At 36.4% G+C, this 25,958-nt stretch overlaps 1 protein-coding gene across 4 annotated transcripts in view; it reads right to left on the bottom strand.

Moving 5' to 3' along the window:
* Positions 1–25,958, bottom strand: part of BMPR1B (bone morphogenetic protein receptor type 1B) — a 401,636-nt gene that overhangs the window by 38,426 nt on the left and 337,252 nt on the right. For all 4 annotated transcript variants that reach the window (XM_064584821.1, XM_064584822.1, XM_045880732.3 and 1 more), the window contains one exon: positions 9,614–9,773. In XM_064584821.1, the coding sequence (XP_064440891.1) occupies positions 9,614–9,756 (143 nt within the window). In that variant the 5' untranslated portion in view covers positions 9,757–9,773. The remainder of the gene's footprint in view (positions 1–9,613; positions 9,774–25,958) is intronic.

Here is a 25,958-nt window from a genome sequence, read left to right as displayed (position 1 = left end):
TTGGCCCTCTATAGGCATCACCTCCACAAATCCAGAAAAATGACCCTGTGAGGAAGGCAGTATTATTCTCACCTTCAAATGAGGCTCAGAGAGCTTGAGCAATTTTTCAAGGGCCTTACAGCAAATAAGAGGCCCAGCAGGAGTTTGCCCCCATGCAGGTGAACATTTATGCTGGTTCTATTTGCTCCAAATGAAATAAACTTATCTCTTACTAAGGCACCAAAAGAAAGACAGGTAGGAGCTGGGATCAGCACAGCATCACCGAGCTAAGATTCTGCCATTTGGTCCCTCTACTTTGGGGCTGATCTGTCATATGGAAACATCAAGCTTTGTTGTAAGCACTGGGGGAGGGGGGAGGTGAGGATGAAGAACAGAAAGAAGGGGTCTTAACAAGACCACAGAAAGCAAAGAAACAAAATTCTAAATTTCTGTATGGCTTTCTAGATTTAAACAAAAAAATTACTTATTCTATCTCATTTAATCCTCTCAACAACAATGGAAAGAAAGTGGTATTATTTCTATTTTACAGATGAGGAAATTAAAGTTAGGGAGTCTAATAAATGTATACAAGGTCACAGAACAAACGGTAACAGAATGAGGCCTTGAGTCAAGGACCTCTTGCTTCCTTCATCCCCGCATTTTGCACTCTCCTCTCCTGGGGCCAAATCTGGAAAACAAGAACTCTGACATACAGAACTATTTATAAACAGACTTTACTGTCTTCACAAGTTAGGGTGATGAATGCCAGCAGACTCCTGATGTTAGTCACCAACCACTACTGCGTGTGCTAAGAAATAAAATACTAAATTATATCTCCATCTTTTTCTCATACATATGCTTGCTCAGCATCCAAGACAGATATGGCAACGTCGCCCTGGAAGGTCAAGGGAGGAAAGCTCTGAGCACGGCCGGCATTAGCCGTGATTTGTGGGCTTGTCTATTCGGTATCAGTGGTAGCAGTATTCTGCCATACATTAGCCCTCCAGTTAGCATCAACACCCTTAGAATTGTTTACTCAGTTTGTAACCCTCAAGTGATCCAGAATGCCTCGGTTTATAAGAACTAGACCTGCAAAGTTCAAATATACTAACGAATGACTAAGAAGGGCCAATGATAAATCTCTTTGTTAGACTAAGGTCAAATGCATGAATATTGTCAGGGAAGAAAGACTGCCTCTGAACAGCCCTTGCTCTGAATTCTTTGGGGGCATTTTAGCCAATTTACTGAAATTGCTGTGAAAATCTAAAGCATGTAAACACTGAAGGCAATAAATAAAAGAGCTGTCCCTTAGAAATTTAAACAATAAGAGCAAATAATACCCATGTGATTTTTTTTTTTATTCCTTTCCTTCCCATTTAGACCATATGTGCAACTTCTATTTCTCATCAAAAATAAAATTCAGGAATTATCAGAAATAAAGTCACCTCAATTTTCTGACATTAGGACTTCACAGCTAGAAAAAGTGATACAATACGTTAAATCTAAAAAGATTAATTTCTCCTTATTTATGAGTTTCCCTTACTGAAAATCTGAATATATGGAAAGACACTCATAAAGATCAAAAAAGAGAATTTAAAAAGTTGGTTAAGCTGTTAGCAAGTTACTCTGATAATGTCCCGGGAAACATAAAGAAATCAGGGAGAGTAAATTCAAGCCTTAAAAATACACTCCCTTGGGCGCCTGGGTGGCTCAGTCGTTAAGCGTCTGCCTTCCGCTCAGGTCATGATCCCAGGGTCCTGGGATCGAGTCCCGCATCGGGCTTCCCGCTCTGCGGGAAGCCTGCTTCTCCCTCTCCCATTCCCCCTGCTTGTGTTCCTGCTCTTGCTATGTCTCTCTCTGTTAAATAAATAAAATCTTTAAAAAATAAATAAATAAATAAAAATTAAAAAAAATAAAAATACACTCCCTTGTGGAGCTAAAAATACAAAGAGGGTGTGGAGGAGGAGAGAAGTCCTGGAGAAAAGTCAGTGTCCCCTAAGTTATCAACTGGGACAGAAACCAAAAATGGAGCTGGAGGACAAGCCGAAAGGTTAGAGAACCATTTCAAGTGCATACTATCTGCAGCAAAGCAAAAATACTATTTTTTAAGACTTTATTTGTTCATGAGAGAGAAAGAGAGCGCAAGAGGGAGTAGTGAGAAGCAGAAGCAGGCTCCCCCGCTGAGCAGGGAACCCAATGGGGGGCTTGATCTCAGGGCCCTGGGATCATGACCTGAGCCGAAGGCAGACGCTTAACCGACTGAGCCACCCAGGTGCAAAACAAAGCAATGCAAAAATAATTTATAAGCTTCTCATTGAAATTACTAGCTAGCAAGGGACACTAACTGCAAAGGAGCAGTGCAATTATAGAAGCTTAAGAATCACTTGAGAACTTTCAATTCTTGAGCAAACACAAATGTAAACCAAGCTGTGCTCCTGAGTCAGAGCTGTTCAACTCCCTCCACTGAGAGACGGCTGCTGACTGTCACAAAAGGCAATTAAGTCTTGGCACTGGCTTATTTGAATATTCTGCTGCCTGGCTGCCATGTTTAAGCTTAGTTTTTAAAAGTTTTATATTGATTATTATTACCCCAGTATTCCCACGGTGTTGAAAGTGGTAACAAGAAGAAATGAAGCCTCATGAAGAAAACACAAGTAGAAATCATTTTTAAAAAAACTGAAAGCAGTGAGATGTATATACAGGGATGCCATCTGGTTACAGTAGTGATAATGAATTTTTAAAAAAAGGAAATTGATGTAACATTTCAAAAATGCTGCCCCTATATTACAGGTAAAGACAAATCATGAACAAAATAGAACAGTTGCATACCAAGGGGATCAGTCATCATCACTGACTGCCTCTCAATATTATGTTAATTTATGAAAAAGCAAAGCATTTGAGAATTTATAGGTCATGTGAAGTCAAAGCACTGATGATGAACTTTTGTTAAAACCATCGGATGGTGCCACAGGTTTCTGGCTCCTTGAATCTGCCCAAAACTCCAAAAGCAAAGAAGTGTCTAGAACATCTAGAGAGATCATTCAGGAATTAACTTCCTCAAGAGATTTTCAGTAAGAAGCAAGCAAGCGAGTAAGAAATGGATATACGAGGCCCAAAGTTTTGGATGGATGTGCATCCAGAGCCTGCACTCCTCTCATTTGTAGTCGAATTGGGTTCATAAACTGCCTCTTGGACTCCAATTCCTTCATAAGTTCTTGTAGAATAGTCAGAAACCAATTCCATAAATGTCTAAAGTTGCACTGCCAGCATCTTTATCTAAGGTGCTCTCTTTATTGTTTTGTTTTAGTGAATCAAGTGTTTGTAAGGTTTACTCAGGATGTGGTCCCTTTACCTCTATTCTTCCACTAAGATGTTATGTTTCCCTGTTGCAGATGCTAGGGTTGTTCAAATACATGACCACCACGGTTGAGGAGGGACTATTGTAGAAGTTTTTTCTAGTTTAGATCTTGATAAAGATTAATGTAACTATAAAATAATTTTTAAGCATTGGTTAAGAGTAGTTCATCTGTTCTGCTCAATCAGGGTGACAGGAATATTAAAATATTATTAAATAATATTATTAAAATATTTTTTAAATTATCAAATAAATTAATTACTGAGTAGTTTAAAATTTGCTCTTGACAAAAATTAATTATATATATGGATACCTGCTGAAATGGATCTCTCTGCCCATAAGGATTATAGCTCTCTTGACTGATCAATATTTATTCCAGTTTTATTTCAGTATGTGAGAAATACTAGAATTCCTAAATTTCTTTCAAATTTCTTTTAGGTTTCAGCCAGAATTGATTGGAAAGACTGTTTGATTTTAAGTAGATTTTAAAATCAGTCCTTGAGAACCTTTTGTCTTCTAAAATACCTATTTCACATTCAAGGGAATAAAGAAAGTTTTTGAAGTTTTCTGTCACAGATAAACTCAAAAATACATACAAACTTTAGAGCCGTTATTTAAATCATGTAAATTTTAATTAACTAAAACAGTAAAAGCTGCTTAGATCTTTGTTAACAGTAGTTCATGTGACAAATATTTATTGAGCACATGATTCTGGCAGAGTTAGATGCCCAGACACAAGCTGAGGAAGATGCAGCCCTAGCTCTGAGGGAGCTCATAGTCTATGAATGCCACAGTCCTAGGAGAAACCAAGTCATTCAACTTCTAGCAGTAAGGATAGAAATCATAAGCTAGTCAAGGTGTTTTCTACAGACTTGGGAAAAAAACAAAGAATAATATTGAAAGTGGTAGTTATCAAAGTAATAGAATCCTAAAGTGTATATGTTTTTTTCCTTATCATCTTAGATGGGTAGATTCCCATAGTAGTGAGGGAAAGAGGGCAAAACATATATGGCTACTACTGCGCCCCATCTCTAGTTTTTGCTCTGAGACGTCGTATCTCTACAGGAAGGTGAAGTTAAAATACTGATAAAGTTCCAACGTGAGAGATGCCTTTTACTTTATCTTCAAGAATGTGTAACTATCTTACACCCTTCTCTAGCAGCCATTCCAAGTGATTTGGCATTTTGTTCATTTTTTTCTATGAGCTACAAGATCTCTTGAATTTGTCTTCATTTTTATATGAATTGAGCATTTGTATATTCTCATCTCACCACCCCGTGCAGATGCTCTCTGTCTCTCACTTAGATTGCTCCAAGAGCCTTCTAGCAGCCCTCCCTGCCCCCTCTCACTGGACTTGGAATGACTGTGTACAGCACTTCCTGAGAAACCTCACATCTTCCTTCTCTGCTCGAAAATCTTCAATGGTTCTTTAAAAGATCATAAAGCTCAATATTCAGATGGTCTGAGCAACAGTGGAATAAAATGGATGCAATGGAAGATGTATAAACAGAGGAGAACAATGTGCATTTTAAACATTCTGAGATCCTAGGTCAGGAGCACCTGTCTGAAAACTCACATCATCACATTAAGCAAGAGGTTTAAAAGTCTTGGGTTAATGCAAACACTGTAAAAAGGCTCACAGCCCCTAAGCTTTCCCTTTTTTCCCCCTGTGACTCTTCAAGGTACAGTCGGGAGACTTATCTAATTCTTCATTTAGACAGCCTGGTGTCATATGCACATCCTTCGTGCAAACATCCGATGTGATTTATTACACCTGTAAGCCCGGAAAACTGTCCAGGCAGAATTCTTGGTCAAACCCAGTAAGATAAATGGTAATGTATTTAAAATCATCTCTGAAAAAGAGTAAAAAATAATTTTTAGAAATGGATAGACTTGTGCGAGGGTCTGGGCGAACTTGAGAGAGGTGGTGAGTAGTAACAAAAAATGACTATCACAGGCCAAGTCAAGTAAAACAGGGAAGGATATATAAAGCAGGACCAGATTATACAGAGACAAAAAAATAGACAAGGCTTGAAAATAAGACAAAACACTGGCATGGTGAAAGTCATGTAAAGAGTTATTGCAGGAGACTTTGAAGCATTCAAGGTGTGTAGTGATAGTCTCAGGTCCAAGGAATAAATCTAGAAAAGGAATGGGAAGGATTCACAAATGTAACAGCTGGAAAGATATTTAGAAGATAGATATTATCTTGAGAGAGAGAAAACAATGGCTTCACCCCTTATTTTGAGTTATGGATATTAAAAAAGATTCTAATACTTTCTTCAGCATCCTTGCACTGCATCCTCTAACATGTATGCCATGAGGCAATGGAAACAGCACGGGTTTGGGAAGCAGACACACCTGCCCCGGATAGGAATCAAGGCCAAGAATGAGTCTGGCCCTGGTGTTGGCTGGCTGGTAACGTGAGTGATGCTACTTATGAAGAGTTTAAAAACCCTCCAAACTTTACACATATTTTCTGAATTATCAGGTGGGATTCCAGAATCTCTTTTAAGTAGGATATAGTCCTGATTCAGGCCACTTTTTTAGAGTATTCTGTCCAGAAATATGGGAGTGGTAATGTACCTGAGACCTACCTAGGATACCCAGATTGGCTAAGAACTGCCTACTACAAGGTCTCAGGCCACACAGCTTGAACGAGCCCTCATCTAAGCTTCAACAAAGCATGCCCTGGGCTTTAGAACTGGTTTACCTAGGAGTGCAAGACTGAATGCAATATTACTCCCAAGTGTGTTCCCTTGCAGGTCAGCAAACTGCTTGTTACTGGTCTGTGAGGAGTTAATACAGAAATGGAAACTTGCCTAGCAATAAATTTAGCTCTAATGAATCTCAATAATAGAAAAATAGAAAAACTTGAACATATAATTTATAAGTTTTTAAAATTTATTTTCTAGTAATTCATTTTTATTGTACTTTATAAAAGTATCAGTGCAACTGATGGGGCGGGGGAGTATCTTTCCCCAGAAATAGCATGAGAAGTACTGATTGTTGGAAGTCAAAACAGTAGATCGTGGGCTTACAAGAATGGAGGCCTGAATTTATTCTAAGGTCTTGGGGCCCAGGAACAAAAGCAGCCCCTGTGATTCACACGACTGATCTCAGCTCACAGGAAACTCAAATGGAGTTAAAATCTTGTTAGCAAAAACGATGTGCGTTTTACCCAAGAGTGAATATTCACTCCTTTGATATCTAGGTTCAGGGGATGGCTGACGGTCAAGAATTCAGGACTTTGGAATACATAGTTCTAAACTGCACTTACCAAGGTCAATAAATCTGACCGCCAGGTTTTGGTTCTTATCCGACTTGACCTCTAACAGCTTCTAACACAGCTGACCTTACTTCCTCCCTCTGTAAACCTGGCTTCAATGATTACCATACTCACTGCTTTTTGTTCATTCTGAATCTTCTGAGAAGAGCCTCTTTGACCCAGGCATTAAATGTATCAAGGCCCAGTCCTACTCTGGTCTACCAGATTGTTCTATTACTCATGCCCCGCCCTAGCCATGGCTTCTCTCCAAAGCTGAGCTTGACCATATCACTTGATTTGGTAAGTGAAATGTTAGAGGACATGCCACAAGTACAAGAGGTTGCTCCCTCCCAGTCAAGTGAGAAAGAACATGCCCTGGTTATCTTCTGGTTCAAGGAGGATGAACAAACATGTGGAGCAGGCCGATGCCAAGCCCACCCAATCCAGCAGGATCCAGCAGAGCTGCAGCCGATATGTAGACCCAGGAGTGAAAAAATAAATGTCTTTAGTTGTAAGTCATTTGTTTCACAGCAAAAACTGACTCATGTTCTACTCACTCTAGACTCTTCCCGCAAACCCTTCATCTCAGCTCCAGATCCACATCCCATGGCCCACTCTTTGGTATCTCCCTTTGCAGCTGTCAAAAACCTTAAGCTCAGCATGTCCAGAGTGGAACTTAAATATTCCCCTCTGTCCTCTTTCATTAAAAGCCTACACTGTACATCTAAACGTACCTCCAAAAACCTGTGAAGCCCCTCTGGGCCCCTCGCACATCCAGTTCATCAACATAAAACTTTCCTTCTAAATAGCTCCCCAACACATGCACCTCCCTCTTGTGCCAGCAACACCCAAGTCCACGATCATGGCCTTCCGAAATCCACAGTAATACTACTGCTACTCCTGCTTAAACAAAGCCCCCTCCATGGCCTCCTAATGCTTCCAGGAATAAGACGAACATTCTTTTTAAAGATTTTTTTTTTTTTAATTTATTTGAGAGAAAGAGAATGAGAGAGAGCAAGCACATGAGAGGGCGGAGGGTCAGAGGGAGAAGCAGACCCCCTGCCGAGCAGGGAGCCCGATGCGGGACTTGATCCAGGGACTCCAGGATCATGACCTGAGCTGAAGGCAGTCGCTCAACCGACTGAGCCACCCAGGCGCCCAAGACGAACATTCTTTTTTTTTTTTTTAAAGATTTTATTTATTTATTTGACAGAGAGAGAGACAGCAAGAGAGGGAACACAAGCAGGGGGAGTGGGAGAGGGAGAAGCAGGCCTCCCGCCGAGCAGGAGCCCGATGCAGGGCTCGATCCCAGGACCCTGGGGTCATGACCTGAGCCGAAGGCAGATGCTTAACAACTGAGTCACCCAGGCGCCCCAAGACGAACATTCTTAATAGAGCCTACCAGGCCATGGGTAACCCTTCCTGGCTCCAGGCTCAACTGCAGCCACACCTCCTCCTGCTCGCTGCACGTTAGGAAAACCAGCCTTCTTTGAACATGCCAACCTTCTCCTTCCCACACAGAGCATCTGCACTGCAGTGAGCCCTGTCTGATCACTTTCCTCCGAGTTAACGTAGGACACTCTAATGGCCTACAGGGAGAAGAGGACAAAATATTTAAAGTGGGGATAATTTCGGAAGGCCTACACATATGACCACCGGAAATAGCTCAAATGACACACCTAGATTTATTCTTAATTACTACACACTCAGGAAAAACAGTAAAATATCTCCCTAATATGTTTTCTCCTGATAATTTTTTCTTCAGAAAACTTTGACATTTTCCTGATACTTTTGCCATTTACTACAAACAGGTAGTGTTTCCCAGGAAATACGTCTGAGCTCTGGAATCATTTTACCATGGCCCAAGTCTCAGTGATCCCAACTTTGTTCTATCATATAAAAGCCGAGTTACTAGACTTCTCTGGGCCGTGAATTCCTTACATCTAATGAATGGTAAGAAATAAGCATGCCCTACCATGCTGAGTCGTTTTGCTGATTAAAGGAGATATGTATTTATGAATATACCTAACATTCTTCCCAGTCATTCAGTTAATATATATTTCTTGAGCTATCTATCTCAGGATATGCTTTCTTTCTCAGGAAGAAAAAAAAAAAAGCATTCACCTCAGCTTCATGCTCCTTCCTGGGTAAAGAGGTTCCAAATGATTGCTCAGATATTCTGCCTGACTTCAAACCTAGCAGCCCGTCTTCCCATTTAGTTCTATTGCCCTTCTTGAGAGAGATTCTGCTTTTCTGCCACTTTAACTCTTGAGATCTGCACTTGTCTGTTTATTCTGCCATGTCTCCCTGGGCACATTGGCCTCATGATGCTATACCTCTTTACCCACTGCTGTCCCCATGGGGGGGGTGTAAAGGCAGGTTATAGTGCCTAGAAAAATGGATGTAGCTGCATTAAGATGTGTAAGAAAGAAAGCGGTAAACAGTCCAGTTTCAAATAAAGTTTTGATACAGATATGATTATCCACTAAGGAGTTTATTCTCTAATACTCTGGCAATGTCTTTCCTAACATCTGGTAGACTCATCACGTGAGCTCTATCACTTTACTGTTTCCCAGAGCCAGTGAACATTCCTAACAACTCAGGTGTTCTTTCCAAAATATTAACCACCATTGACATGATGAATTGTTAAAACAAATAAAAATTATCCTCACACATATGACACCCCCTACTATTGAATTTATTTTGGGGACAAGGTTTTTTGAAATAAAACATTTGACTTTTGCTCCTTGACACTTGTCCCAAGCCTGGGACTTGTGTTCTGTGTTTATGTACATGTGTGATATTTGCAGCAAGGAAGAAGAATATCAGAACACCATTTCAGGCCAAAATGCAATTTAATATTTTTCTAAACACAGGCACAGCTCTAAGAGTTAATGGAGTTAGGCACTATTCCCCAAAATGTGTTCTTGGAAAACATCAGCTTACAATTCCGTAGTCAAAAAAGCATGACTTTTTGTTAAAATGAGGTTTAAATAATTTATATGACCAACCTGCAAATATTGTTGACTGAGTCTTCTGGACAATGGTGGTGGCATTTGCAACGCAAGATCTTTGGACGAGGGGTGGGGGCTGTACTCTCACCATCCTCTTTCTTGGTGCCCACATTTACTTTTCCTGAACTTCGCAAAAGCATGTTATCAAGTAAGTTTGCTGAAAAGAACAAACAGTAAGAGTTTAAGTATCTGTGGGATAGCCCAGCCAATGTCTTCTACCCAAAGAACAATGAGATTAAACAAAATATTAAGTATTTGTGATACTTAAAGATTTAAATATAAAACAGTGTTTTAATGATTTTGATATTAGAAATTATGCTCAGGATAACTCTACTTATAGCATTGTTATAATTATGTAATATATGTCTCATATAAAATACAGAAATTCTCATCACCCTTTCAGGATAGCATCCTATACATTAAATTATAATAGTTGTATTTGATTGAGTACAACGAGCTCAATGAGCACTAATATATAGATCATCCCTACTCTGTATGGTAATGGTATGGGTAAATATCATTCCCATTTGCAGATGAGAAAATTAAGACTCAAAGTTTAAGTGATCTGCACACAGCTAATAAATCATGAAGCCAGCACTTAAACCCAGATTGTTTGGACCCTAAAACTGTCTTCCTATTAGTCTTTTTACTTTAGGTGTATCATATATTTTTAAAGAAATTATTAGAAATATTTAATACGCAAAATTGGTGGGAAGATGCAAACTTAGTTATCACTAAGATACATCAAATGATACATCTTCCCCAACAGCATTTACATGAAAAGTGCCTTCCCGGGCGCCTGGGTGGCTCAGTTGGTTAAGTGACTGCCTTCGGCTCAGGTTGTGATCCTGGAGTCCCTGGATCGAGTCCCGCATTGGGCTCCCTGCTCGGCGGGGAGTCTGCTTCTCCCTCTGACCCTTCTCCCTCTCATGCTGTCTCTCATTCTCTCTGTCTCAAATAAATAAATAAAATCTTTAAAAAATAATAAAAAAAAAAAAGAAAAGTGCCTTCCCATTATAGTAGCTATGGTTCTACAACTTGAATGGAAGACATGATACAACAGATGTGATCTCTAGAGACAGATTTTCTGAGTTCATAATTAGATTTTACTATTTACCAGTTGGTTGACCTTGGGTAACTTTATAAATAATCTCACTGTGCTTCACTTATCATTAAAGTAGAGATAATTGGGTGCCTGGGTGGCTCAGATGGTTAAGCGTCTGCCTTCAGCTCAGGTCATGATCCCAGGGTCCTGGGATCGAGTCCCGCATCGGGCTCCCTGCTCAGTGGGGAGCCTGCTTCTCCTTCTGCCTCTCTCTCTCTCTGTCTCTCATGAATAAATAAATAAAATCTTAAAAAAACAAATAAATAAATAGAGATAATTATAAGCACCTACCTCATGTCAACAGCTTAGAATGTATATGTTACATAATAATACTGGATAGATGTTAGCTAATAGTATTGGAAAGATCTAATCTTTTTTTACTTTTTAAACAGTAAGATTTCGGGGTGTCTGGGTGACTCGGTTGAGTGACTGCCTTCTGCTCAGGTCATGATCCTGGAGTCCAAGGATCGAGTCCCGCCTCGGGCTCCCTGCTCGGCAGGGAGTCTGCTTCTCCCTCTGACCCTCCCCCTCTCATGATCTCTCTCTCTCTCTCATTCTCTCTCTCAAATGAATAAATAAAATCTTTAAAATAAATAAATAAATAGTAAGATTTCATTCGTATAGGGTGACTTATCACTGAGATGGTTTTCATACTTTCCCTCTTTACTACCACCTTTGGAAAGTAATGATGCCTGCCAGGTGGACATGCATTATCTGATACCTATTATGTTCCAGGCATTGGGGCAGGAGTTCTCATACATGCTACATCACTGAATAAACTGTCAACCTGAGCAATGTTTGATTTAAGATCTCTCTCACAACACATTGAGCTTGCCTCTAATTAAAACAAATCTTAACAAAAAATATGATCGAAAACACACGTTGGATTAAAAAATTGAAATTCTAGGCCAGAGATGCAATATACTCAATAGATGTGTTATACAATATGCATGTGTTCATTTCTTAAACCACAAATTAATGCCTCTAGCCACTGGTCACATCAGAGAATGAGAAGTTTAAAAAGAAGATATATTTTTTCCTGACTTTCTGTATGGTAAGCTAATTAGGTGAATTCTTAGAGAGTAATAACTGATGGGGAAAGCAATAAAATGTATTAAATCAATTTACCAGAATTTCCCCAATCATTAATTCTAAATTCATTAGATTTTTCAAATTTATATAAGATGTGTACCTAACTTTCTCAAAGTTTCTTAAATTTTAGTCTAGAGAAGACATGAAGATTGTAAATGTGCATATGCAGAGTTTGTTATATGCAGAATCTCGGGCGACTCAAAGTGATTCTGATTCCATAGGTCTCAGGCGAGCCAAGGAAAGTGAATATTCAAGATCCCATGTGATTGTGAGACTGATCATGTGCAGACTCCACTTTGAGAAACTCAGGACTAGATTAAGCAAATAATATTTATTTAATCCAACCATATAATTCATTGCAATAGATGTATATTATCTCTATACAATAGGAGGCTTATCCTTAAATTCCAAAATAAACATATTATATGTTACTCTCTTGTATTTAAAGCATTTGTTACAAGTTTGCCTGCATAAACACCTCAGCACCGCTTGCTCTCCAGGTGCAGTGCGTGTCGGTAAGCCTATAGATCACCCTGCCATGTTGGCTTCCTTCTTTTTAAATCTGGTTCTCAATCTTACCAACTTTATGACCTGAGTAACATCGAAGTAACTCTAAGTGATGAAAATAAGTTATTTAAAATTTATTACATCCTGCTTCCTTCATACCAGACTGCTTCTCTTTTAAGTTTTAAAGCAAAATAATTAAAATTCATTTATTATGCATATATCTCATTAGCAAATATGTATCAGGTGCCTTTCCTGTTCCAGGCACAGCCTGATTATGTAGGATGAACTGAACATACACAGGATTTCCCATCTGGTGGGAAAAGTGGTTAAATGGAATGTTTACACTGAAAGGTCTCCATTAGAAAAGGAAGCATATCTTCATACTATCGGAAATAAGATGTCATTTAGTAAGAAACATTTTTAGAAAGGATTCATAATTTTCTCACATTTAAAATTTATTTAAAGACATATAAATTCTAGCTAGAAGGAGGTTCTTTGCAATACTGCTTCTAACAACCCACATTTACAACAGGGGATAAGTCAGATCTCTAAAAAGAGATTCCTATATAGTCATTAAAATGTTGGTGTGGATATATATTTATTGTTAAGAAAAATATTAAAATATATTTTTTGTTGGAAAGGGTAGATTAAAAAGTATTTTAATTATGAATCCCACTAGAATAACAGGAAAAAAAGGCTTAAAAAAATGAACCTACAATATAAAAGAGAGCAATAAAAAACCTGGTAAGCAGAAGGAAAGCAGTTAACTGATTTAACTAAGCCAAAGATGTTGATTCCTAGGCCAAAGGTAGAGAAAAGTCAAGAAGCAAAACAATTTTACCACTTAACTCCAAAAAGACCCCAAAGTGGTACCACAAGTTGCTTTTAGAAGTAGAGTTCAGCTGCCCTCTCCCATCCCCAAATGCTGGTAACATCACCTGCACCCTCCCCACCCCCGCATCCCCACAGAAGACTGGAAGAGTAAATCTGATATGCATATCACTGAGATGCCTTCCTTATGTTCCTGTTTTACCATCAAGGTGAGGGGCTGTAGAAAACTAAGCACAGGGGAGGGTGGGGGGTACAACCTTACTGCAAACATTCAGTGACCATTTACACTGGCGGTTGACTCCTCCTGTCCTCTCCCTCTACATGGCTTCCAGAACTTGATGCAGCCTGACTTATCTCTTCTTTACTCAGGAATTTGACCAGGTCAAGAACAAACAAAATACCTAAAGACAGAGATATTAGAGGTTTCTCAGCGAAACAGCCCTGCAGTATTATCTTATGGTAAGGCCCGCTGATGACAAGATCTACCCAATGAACAGAGCTTCCAATCTGCTTTTACAGTGATCCATTCTCTTATGTACAAACCACTAATTCAGGGTCACTAGATATATGAAGAAAGCCTCAAACATCAAATACTGAGAACAAAACACAAGAAATCCACTTGGAAGAAACATACAATGGGAAAAAAAACCTTAAAAAACAATTAATACTGTCATTTTTATTAAAAAAATACATCAATGAAACAAGAACGTGTTGCTACAAAAAGGGAGTAATAAATAAGGAACTCTAAAAATATGATTGCATAAATTAAAATCTCAATAGGTGAGTTGAGATAAAGATCAGGAAATCTCCCACAATGTAGGGCAGAACACAGATATGGAAGAGTTCAGTAAATTAGAGCATCAATCTAGGAAATTCAAAACGTGAATAATAATATCATCTCCAAAAAGAAAGACTTGAGAAAATAGAGGGGAGGAAATCATCAAATAAATAGTGTACAATTCCAATAACTGAAAATCATGATTTTCTAGTTTGAAAGGATTCATAGAGTATACGAGTAGACCTACAACAAGGTATGTTATAAAATTTTATAACACTACAAACAAAGGGAGATCTTATATAACATATATTTTATATATTTAAAGATAAAAATAAAAGATTTAAAAGTAAGTATGGCACTGAATTTTCTACAGCAAAACTGGAAACTAGAATAAAATAATGTCTTCAAAATTCTGAGGGAAAGTGTTTCAAATCCAGAAATCAATACCTGGGCAAATTACAAATCAAATATAACATGAAAAAAATTTTTGAAGATTTTTAAGGTGTCAAAAATTTATCTCCCCTACACCTTTCTCAGGAAGCTATTGGAGGAGATGTTCTGCCCGAATGAAACAAGAAAACAGAAGAAATGAGTTTCTGCTATGGGAGATCCAACCCAAGAGAAAAGTGAAGCATCCTCTCAAGATAATGGTAAACATGGATAGTAAGATGAAAACTATGACTGGACCGAAAGAACGACCAGACCTGACTGAAGGCAGGTCAAAAAATTCTGGGAGACAGAGGTCCAAAAAGTTAAAATTAATAAAATCACTCAGGTATTTTAAATTTAAACTGATTAAGAGTTAGGAAATTAATTTGTGATGGAAATATAGGAATCTAAGGAAACAGATAAGGTTTTAACTTCTATACATATAGCACAGCGGATGGAGATATGTATATAGTGGGGGAGAGAGTGGTAAAGCTTCAAAAGTGGAAAGTCAAAGGTAATGCCTAAAATTGAATAATCAAGAGGTAGCCATACAATTACCTGTTTAGAGAAACGGAGAAAAATACAAAAAGAAAGAATGTAAAAAGGAACAGGTATACTTGCTAGTAAACAGGAGAAATTGGAAGGATACTTTAAGAAAAAATAAGCCAGCCTCTTTATGTTAAAAAAAAAAAATAGGTTTTGAAATAAGGTATCTCATATGATAAATCCTCTGTAGTCTGTGCGTGTGTGATAAAAATGAAAGATTCACATCTATATGGATATTGAGGAAATGTATGAAGATCTTAGTTCTTGTGGAAAATTTAATTACCTCTGTCAAGAACTACTAATTTTGCATCACAAAATTTTTCATAGCTTGCATTCAAATGAACCATGATATGTGTTTTTACATCAGCATGGATCTATGGCGTAGCTATAGATAGTAGTTGGAGCTATTTAAATGCATTTGCAGATTGCTTCTCACTTCAAAACAGGAAGTAATTAGTCTCATATCCTGATGTGGAATAAAGAACATCAGTGAACAAGGAAAACTCAGGCAATCAAAAAAGAAAATCCAGCAAGGAAGAAGAAACTTCCCTAGATAATCTTCATTATGGGATACACCACCGAACCAATGATCGTTGGCTTGGCGGTAACACTAAATCCACTATGGTTTCCCATATTTTATGTGTTTGTATGTGTGTGTGCCTCAGTTTATATGGCAAGTAATCAACAATCTATTTTGAGGTATTCTGTAGAACATTCTAAGTTAACTATTTCAGTTATTAATATGGAAAGATACCTGAGTCTACTAGCTCCAAGCAAGTTTTAGTCAACTCCTGGCTCTCAAACGCTGGACAAATCAGTTAAAAACCATACTTTCTATATAAATACGGATGAAATAGTGCTGCATAATCTTTCTAAAATACTTAACATACTAACATGTAGTCAGAATGTATGTCATTTTACCAGAAACATTCCTCAAGAACAAAAAAAAGGAAAAAAAAAATATTGCTAGCTCATAATAGAGATACCATTTCTATAAAGTGAGTTAACAGATCAGATCCTGAATAAGCATGTAAGGTTGCATTCATACAATGTAACCTATACACGTAAAAGTGGTGAGATCATAAAATGATTTCTTTAATTAGCATTATTAAAGAAATGAATGGTTAAATGCAAATGAGACAAGGGGACACTTCTTCACTTGCTTTTGCCAAAATAATCAAGTCAAGAGAGTAATTTATATAAAAGCATGCAACTGCTACTTAGGAGTCAATTAATCTATATGTGTTTAACTCCCCGTGAAATGAAATTCATTATCACACAATATTTCTCGTCGTGAGATAAAATAATTGAGTGATAATTTGGAAGTTAATAGAAGCATCAGCAGCAGAATGATGAAATGATTAGCAGAATGATCTGATTAGACTCATCTTAAAATCTAAGAACACTGTTAAAAAGAAAAATTATAAAATCTTTTTCTTATTGAGATATAACTGACATTCAACATTATGTAAGTTCCAGGTGGACAATATGATGATTCGCCATGTGTGTATATTGCAACAGATCATCACAGTAAGTCTAATTAACATCCATCACCATGCATTGGTTTTTTTTTCTTATGATGAGAACTTTTAAGATCTCTCTTAGCAATTTTCAAAATGCAAGATAGTATTGTTAACTGTATTACATATTAACTGTATAATGATATCATAGTGTCATGCTGCACATTAAATTCCCATGACTAATTTTATAAGTGGAAGTTTATACCTTTTGACTCTCTTCAGCCATTTCGCCCACTCCCCTCCCCTGCCTCTAGCAACCAACAATCTGTTTTATCAATGAGCCTGACTTCTTTGTTTTGTATTGTTTTGTAAGCCTCCACATATAAGTGAGACCATATGGTATTTGTCTTTCTCTGTCTTATTTCACGTTAACATAATGGCCTCAAGGTCCATCTATGCTGCCACAAATGGCAAGATTTCCTTCTTTTTATGACTAATACTGTTTCAGTGTGTATTTATATACCACATTTTTTATCCATTCATCCATTGATGGACGCTTAAGTTGTTTCCATATCTCGGCTATTATAAATAATGCAGCAATGAAGATGGGGTGCATATATCTTTTCAAGTTAAGTATTTTCATTTTTCTTTGGGTAAATATCCAGAAGTGAAATTGCTGGATAATATGGTAGGGTTTTTTAATGTTGAGGAACCTCCATACTGTTTTCCATAGCAGTTGCAACAATTTAGATTCCCAACAGTAGGGCCCAAGGGTTCCCCTTTCCCCACCTCCTTGCCAGCATTTATACGTTGTTTGTTTCTTTCTTTGATAATAACCATTCTAACGGGTGTGATGTAAAATCTCATTTTGTGTTGTATTTCCCTGATGATTAATAAAGTTGAGCATCTTTCCATGTACCTGTTTGGCATCTTTCCATGTACCTGTTTGGCATCTCTATGTCTTTGGAAAAGCATCAATTCAGATCCTCTGCCCATTTTCAAATCATTTATTTTTACTATTGATTTGTATGAGTTCTTTATACATTCTGATATATAAAGATATATCCCTTATCAGATGTATGATCTGCAAATATTTTCTCCCACTTAGTAGGTTGTCTTTTTAATTTTATCAATGATTTCCTTTTGGGTGCAGAAGCTTTTCAGTTTGAGATATAGTCCCACTTGTTTATTTTTTTGCTTTAGTTGCCTTTGTTTTTGGGGTCAGATCCAAAAAATCATCACCAAGACTAATTATCAAGGAGCCTATGCCTATGTTTTCTCCTAGGAGTTTTACAGTTACCAGTCTTAAGATCAAGGTTTTAATCCATTTTGAGTAAATTTTTGTGTATGGTAGAAGACAGTGGCTGAGTTTTCCCAACACCATTAACTGAAGAAACTGTCCTTTTCCTACTTTATATATTCTTGGCTCCTTTGTCATAAGTTAATTGACCATGTATGCATGGGTTTATTTCTAGGCTCTCTGTTCTATCAATCTATGTGTCTGTTTTTATGCCAATACCATACTGTTACGATTACTATAGTTTTGTAATATATAGTTGAACAATACTGGTATGAACTGTGCAGATTTTATAGGTAGGTTCTTTTCGATAAATACAGTACAGCACCGTAAATGTATTTTCTCTTCCTTATGATTTTTTAAAATAACATTTTCTTTTTCTAGCTTATTTTATTGTAAGATTACAGTATATAATACATATAACATACAAATATGTGTTAATCAACTGTTTATGTTATCAGTAAGGCTTCCAGTCAACAGTAGGTTATTAGTTTAGGGGGAGTAAAAAGTTATAAGTGAATTGTTGACTTCATGGGGGACAAGCACCCCTAAACCCCACCTTGTTAAAGGGTCAAGTATAGTTTGAAATCAGGGAGCATGATGCTTCCAGCTTTGTTCTTCTTTCTCAAGACTACTTTGGCTATTTGGTGTCTTTCATGGCTCCATAAAAATTTTAGAATTGTATGCCACCGGAATTTTGATGGGGTTTGCACTGAATCTGTAGATTGCTTTGGGTGGTATGAACATTTTAACAATATTAATTCTTACAATTTGTGACCATGAAATATTTTTCCATTTATTTGTGTCAATTCTTTCATCCAATGTCTTATAGTTTTTAGTGCATAGATCTTTCATCTCCTTGGTTAAATTTATTCCTAGGTATCTTATTCTTTTTGATACACTTGTAAATGAGACTATGTTCTTAATTTTTCTTTTTGATATTTCATTACTAGTGTATAGAAATGCAACAGATTTCTATATATTGATTTTATATCCTGCAACTTTACTGGATTTAATTTACCAGTTCTAATGTTTTTTGGTGGAGTCCTTAGCCTCTGTAAACTGTAGTATCTTTACTTCTTTCTTTCCAGTATGGATCTCCTTTATTTCTTTTTCTTATCTAATTGTTCTGGCTAGGATTTCCAATACCATGTTGAATAAAAGTGGTGAGAGTGGGCATCCCTGTCTTATTCTGATCTTAGAAGAAAAGCTACCAGCTTTTCACTACTGAATCTAATGTTAGCTGTGGGCTTCTTGTAGATGGTCTTTATTATTTTGAGGTGAATTTCCTCTATACCTTCTTTGTCAAGAGTTTTTTATTATAAATGGATGTTGATTTTTGTCAAGTGCTTTTTCTGTATCCATTGAGTTGATCATATGATTTTTATCCTTCCTTTTGTTAATATGGTGTATCACATTGATTAATTTGTGGATGTTGAACCATCCTTATATCCCTGGAATAAATTCCACTTCATCATGGTGAATGATACTTTTAATGTGTTATATTCAGTCTGCAAATATTTTGCTGAGGATTTTTGCATCTGTGTTCATCAAGGATATTTATTCATAATTTTCTTTTCTCCTGGTTTCCTTGTCTGGTTTTGGTATCAGGGTACTGCTGGTCTCATAAAATGAGTTTGAATGTGTTCCCTCCTCTTCTGTTTTTTGGAAGAGTTTGAGAAGAATTGGTATTAATTCTTCTTTGATTGTTTGGTAGAATTCACCAGTGAAGTTATCTAGTCCTGGGCTTCTGTTTGTTGGGGGTTTTTTAATTACTGATTAAGATCTTCTTCATAGCCAGTTCCCATTTGAGAAAAAGAGACAGTAAGAAACTGGACTGTTTTATCTACTGTTATCATTATGAAAAGGGATTTATTTTTTAAAAAGTAACTTTCATATAAAGCCATACTAAATTCGTGCAAAATCAAGCCAGCCTCAAAAACAAAAGCCAGGCATTTTGGAACAAAAACAAAACAGAACACATCAACTAAGGCATAAGAAGCACAATTACATGAATACACAAAGAATAATGATTTTATAAAAACATGAATTTAGCCAGATAATAATGATGCTGAAATAAGAATTAGAAGAAAAGACAAAGATACATATTTATGATAAATGTGAACATCCAGATAAACAACAGAATAGCAATCACGAAGATTTATCCCAAATATTAGATGTCTGATTAAGACAATTATAAAATTGTATTTTTTTATATTTCATTATATTTATTATATTTCTAGTATCCCTCCATTTGAAATAGGAAAAAGGTAGACTTCAAGAGATAATAAAGTTTGATTAGTCAGCTCATTCAAATAATGTAAGATCTTTATTAATTAGATCCTCACTTTGATTTTGTACTAAATTTTATATAAGATAATCATTGAAAGCAATTGAAAGATAACCATTAAAGAAACATCAAGTATAACTTAATACACCGTATTTTCTAAATCAACAGGTTAAATCTGTAAAAAAAATTTCTACTAAGGAAAGCTAAATAGTTAACAGCTTCTACTTAAGTTGAATAGAATTTCAACAAAAGTGATCATTTCTTACCAATAGCTTTCCAGCCAATTATGGTGGGTTTTTTATATATATATATTTAGTAACAATTATAAATAAACCTGACAGAAAAATGTAAGGGGAAAAATGGAAAAAGTCCGACTTCGAGAAATTTCTTAGAACACTTCACTGAATAAATCACTCTTTAGAAGCTCATTCCATTTTTCACTTTCCTTTCTCCCTCCTACCCTCCCCTTTCCTCTGTCTCTGTCTCTCTAATACCAATCTTGAGCTTAACAGTGTGAATCCAGACACTTCAAATGCTGTCTGCTTGGCATAGCTGGTTCCATTATAGTTAACTCAAGTAGTTAACTATCGAAATTACCATGATAATAAATAGTAGGACTGTGGAAGCCAATCTAAAATTTGTTTTCATTTTTTTCAGAAGATCATGAGATTTTTAGGGAGCAAATGAACCACAAGATGACTTCAAAACATATGTTTGCATGTTTGTGTGTTCTTAATGAATCACAACTAAATTATATTTATATTCCTTATGACTTTCAGACCTAAGAGACAGATTTATAGATTTTCAGGCAAATTAATCAAACTTCATGAAATAACCTAATGATCATCATGCAATAGTATGTGACTTCCATTCAATTACAAAGCTTAAATAGGAAGTTATTTTTCTTGAATATCTTGAATATCTTTAACTTGGATGTATGTTCTAGTTATATACATGTTTTCAGCTATTTTGTATATTTGTATATAGTTATATATAAGTTTTCTGTGATATTCTCTTCACTATGACGTATGAAACAGTCTTTTATATTACAAACTTAAAATGTTTTATTTGTGCTATTTTTGAAATGATAACGTTACTGAGAAAAAAATTTTTAAAAAAAGTTTTCTGTGGCATCTCTTCTTGCATAATTTAGGAAATAAGGCAGTGTTACGAAGAGTTTCTTTAAAGGACTTGTTTGGGATCAGTGGACAATTATTAGCTGGTAACTTGGTATAAACACCTCACAATAACTCATTTTTTTACGTATATGTTTAGTAATTCAATTATTTTTAAAATATTTCTATATTATTTTATATTACTGTATGCTCTTACGATTTTTACAGAAAAACAAAACAAGATTTTTACAAAAAAATCAGAAAACACAGAACAAAAGTAAATGTAAAAAAAAAAAAGAATTTACAATAGTACAACTCTCCAACAGATAAATTTTAACTTCCATATTCATCCATTGTATCCTGAAGTATATTTTAACTACATTTGGTTTAAATTTTTTTCTCAGTAACGTTCTTATCATTTCAAAAATAGCACAAATAAAACATTTTAAGTTTGTAATATAAAAGACTGTTACATATGTCATAGTGAAGAGAATATCAGAATTCACTGTCACATTAAAACACAAAACAATCTTTATGAACAATAGAGATCTAATCAAGGAAACAAATTGTAATACACATCACAATGAGAATTGGATTTGACTCTTCAAAACTCCTTGAAAGATGACATATGATTATTTTGTGCCACAGGACCTACTAGTAATCTTTCTCCTTATTTTCTTTTTTATTTTCTTTTATTTTTTTAGCTCTCTGAATGTCTCAAAAATTAACAAAATTTTAAGTGTCATCCCTGTTCTACTCCATCTTCACCAGAGGACAGGAGGAGCAAGAAGAGACATTGAAATTCCTATCACACAAGTGTGTACTTTCAGTATCTTGGATAAAAAGATTAATGAAGAAACGAAAGTACTGAACTAGTGAGCAGTGCTTTGGGAATGATCTATCCTACTCCTATCCACGTTGTTATGATAATAAATAATGTGACTCAATGCCCATTGCCTTTCTCAAACAAAACTGGTTTAAACACATTGGTTAAAACAAAAGTTTATGATACATAGGAATAAATCTTGAATCAGAGCTTAAAAACAATATTAATCTTTAAAATAACTTCTGGTGATCTCAAATAATGTGTTTAAATAGATAACTAATTTTTATTTTCATCATTTAAACCTTGAATCCTTTAACTCAGTTCAGTGATTTAATTTACTGTCTAGTAAGTTTATTGAGTTCAAAGGCCTGACCTCAATTTTCACTGCCTAACCATCTTTTCTTCTATGAAGCCATTTACAGATAAATTGTCTAAGTTGTCTGCAAAAAAACTTAGAAAAAAATATATATGAACAAAATGAAACCCAGTCATTAATAAAAAGTTGGACTACATGCCTAAATTCTTAAAAAGTAACAAAATACAAATACAAGTCTGATTCAAAAATGCAAAGCAAAATCACATATATTTTGGGCGCCTGGGTGGCTCAGTCGTTAAGCGTCTGCCTTCGGCTCAGGTCATGATCCCGGGGTCCTGGGATCGAGTCCCACATCGGGCTCCCTGCTCGGCAGGAAGCCTGCTTCTCCCTCTCCCACTCCCCCTGCTTGTGTTCCTGCTCTATCTCTCTCTCTGTCAAATAAATAAATAAAAATCTTAAAAAAAAAAAAAAAAAATCACATATATTTTATGGGAAGAGTAAACTTTCTCTTATTAACTGTAATGTTACCTGCACATGAATCTTTCTGCTTCAAGAGTCTCCGAGGTCAGAGGACAGAGGGACAAAGGTAAGATTCTGTGGTAAGTTCCTGGGCATGCTATGGTGGGGGGAGGGGGGGACGGTGTAGGAAATGAAATGTCAGGTGAGAAACCAGTATCAGGTATGGTCACCAAAGCAGTGGGCCCAGACTTGACCAAGACAGAGGATAAAACAGACAAAATAGCTCAAGCCCCAGCTCAGCTGTTCCCTTGCTCTGGGCCCTTTGCCAATCCCTGCACCTTCCCACACAAGATGCAGGGAGCAGCTGCCTCACCAGTTTGCTGTGAGGACTGGATGAGGTGTTCCAAGCAAAGACTTGTCATAGTTCCTTGCAAGCAGAAGGAGTGATATTAGTAAATCACTGTCATGTGCTGTGCTGCTTAAGCTTACTATTCAATTTTTGTGTGTTCATTCTTCAGATTTTTCTCTCCCTATCTCAAATTTTTTCGTTCCTTTCCCCTACTCCTTCATCTCCTATGCTATTTTTCTTTTCCTTCTCGCCCCATCCTCTTTCTCTCACTCTGACTCTCTATGCCTCTTCAATTCCCCTTTCCTTTGCTTCATTTTACTTACTTTTAGTTTCTCTCTTTCTAGATTCATCACTGTGAGCAAAAAGTCTATAAAATATAGTTAGGGATTTAAGAAACATTGAAAATTTGTGTAAGGCCAACTAATACACTGTTATTAATTTTTCTTTTTCTTGTTGCACATTAATTTATTTAGCAAATAATCACTAAATCCATTCCATTCACAAAACACAATGGCCCAGAGCACCTGAAGTGCCACCAGTAAAATAACAATCTTGCTGGTGAGACAAATCAACTACACGTCGAACATGGTAAGACAAATCAACCACATATGGAAAACCAAAAAACAGTATATGAAAACAATCAAATAGATGTCATAATGCCACATGTAACTGTCAAATGTAAGTCAGTCCTAGGTAGGAGTGCACAGGAGGGAAGATGACTATGGGTGGCAGTAATGAACCAATATCTTTTACAGAAAACGTAAGCACTAAAATCAGGGACACTGAGAGGTTTTCATTTCCGTGGTTTATTGTTGACACTGTTGAGTAGGTTAAGAAAACATATTAGTTTATTTTTTAATGTTTTATTTATTTATTCATGAGAGTCAGAGAGAGAGAGAGAGAGAGGCAGAGGCAGAGGGAGAAGCAGGCTCCCCGCCTAGCAGGGAGCCCGATGCGGGACTCGATCCCAGGACCCCAGGATCATGACCTGAGCCGAAGGCAGACGCTTAACCATCTGAGCCACCCAGGCGCCCAAGAAAACACATTAGTTTAAAAATGTTAGAGATGTGCTGGCTCTCTACAGAAGCTAGGGCTTTTATCATAAAATATTTCTACATGTTTCCATTTACTGGCAATTGTTTCTCTTTTCACCACATTCACACATCCACATTACCACATCACTCAGGCTCTGTAGGATAATCATGTTTTCAACATTTTACATCATAAAAGCCCTGCCAAGAGATCCCAAAACATCTGGATTAAAAAGTGAAAGCTTCAATCATTCAAGTATTTTATTGTATGGGATGTTAGATGATGACTTCAGCTAATCATGAAAGGATTAAATATTATATAAATGTGAACAGACCACATATCCATTTATATTTACTTGTTTGGTAGGTAATTAATGCAGAGTTATGAGCCTGAGTAAACACAATAAGTGATTATGATTGAGTTTAGTTCTTTGGACATCACATATATACTCTTTAAGGGTAAAACGGCAGTTGGCCTTTCTCTCAGGTCTTAATAGGCTTTTGAATTTAGAGAAACTCAAACAACATGTTCAAATAAATTAAAAATCTTTGAATATACTCAAAGCTATAACATGGTTAAAGGTATCTTAATAAAAGTATCAATACAAGAAGTGATGAACATGACAAGCAAGTAACCACTATGTTTAAAAATAATTTAACATCAAACAATCTATATCCATAAAATAGCATAATCACAGCTGATAGTATGGTTTAAAAATTAAAAGTATCTGTGTATTTTATCTCTGTTTAGATCCATATTGTTGGCTAAGAAACTGAATCACAGTCCCCGTGGCAATAATGTCAGAGAGTCAACCTGAACTTGGCAGATTTCCACACCAGGAGTTATGGTTTTATTCAGTGACTCCTACGAATGCTCTGCTCCACAGAATTCTGAGGCTAATCAAAGTCGATGTTTGACTTGCCACCACACCAACACTTACTCTGCATAAGGACTCCCAAGACAGCTTGATGTGTAAAACTACTTTGCACAGACTTATATAGGTAAAGAAGAAAAGTCACAATGAAGGCTTTAGAAAGAAACCAAATCACCACGTTCATGCTATTCTTTCTCCCCAAAGAAGAAAACCTGGAAAGCATTTAGGATCTCTTTGTTTCTAATCCTTTCTGTAACCTCTAATTGAATAATTAGGTGCATATTGACCTAAAAATACAAATACATCGCTATCTCAAATGTTTAAATATTTGAGGCATAAAACATAGAGACTCCACATATTTATATTTTTAAATCTTAACTTAGAATGCACTATTACCAGCTACTATCATCAGCAATAACTTTAAAGGTTTATCTCTGGTGGCACAATATGGAATGATGGTGCCAGCAACAAAATGTATTAAAACAAAATCTGAATACTAGAAAGCCCTCCGAGTTTTAAGAGTAAAACTGTGAAGAAACAACACCGTTCAAACGCTGCAGTGCTTTGTACATAGCTTTGTTTACATTGATGCGTATGCTTCATAACAATGTCTTCTGAGATAGATAACAAAACTGACACGAATTACTAAAATATCCTTGCCTTTGTTTCTGAATGTCTACCTTGCTAAAAGAATTTATAACATTCCTGATCAAAAGTAAGTGACTCAGTAACTACACTTTCTAAACATTCATGTGTGCTAATATTTAAATGCATAATTAATACTTTTAACATAGTCTTGGCATTTTTTCAAAAACCCTCTTTGGAAGAAAGCAACCTTGACTTTTATAACCTACAAATTCAGAGTTACATGTCAGAGAGAACAGAAGAATTCCCGGTGTCAAAACTACGAACAATTAAATTACACCACAAGGACTTTCCACAACCCTAACACTTGATTCTAACCATGACAAGTGTTGGAAAACATGTAAGGGTAAACACACACACACCCCACTCCAACACATATACAGCACAAGAC

The sequence above is a fragment of the Mirounga angustirostris genome, unplaced genomic scaffold (genome assembly GCF_029215605.1).
Source record: "Mirounga angustirostris isolate CCGP_5_RB_7025 unplaced genomic scaffold, mMirAng1.0.hap1 SCAF_2, whole genome shotgun sequence".
In the NCBI taxonomy this organism is placed as follows: domain Eukaryota; kingdom Metazoa; phylum Chordata; class Mammalia; order Carnivora; family Phocidae; genus Mirounga; species Mirounga angustirostris.
Note: the sequence above shows the minus strand (reverse complement) of the source record. Positions and strands in the feature narration are given on the sequence as shown.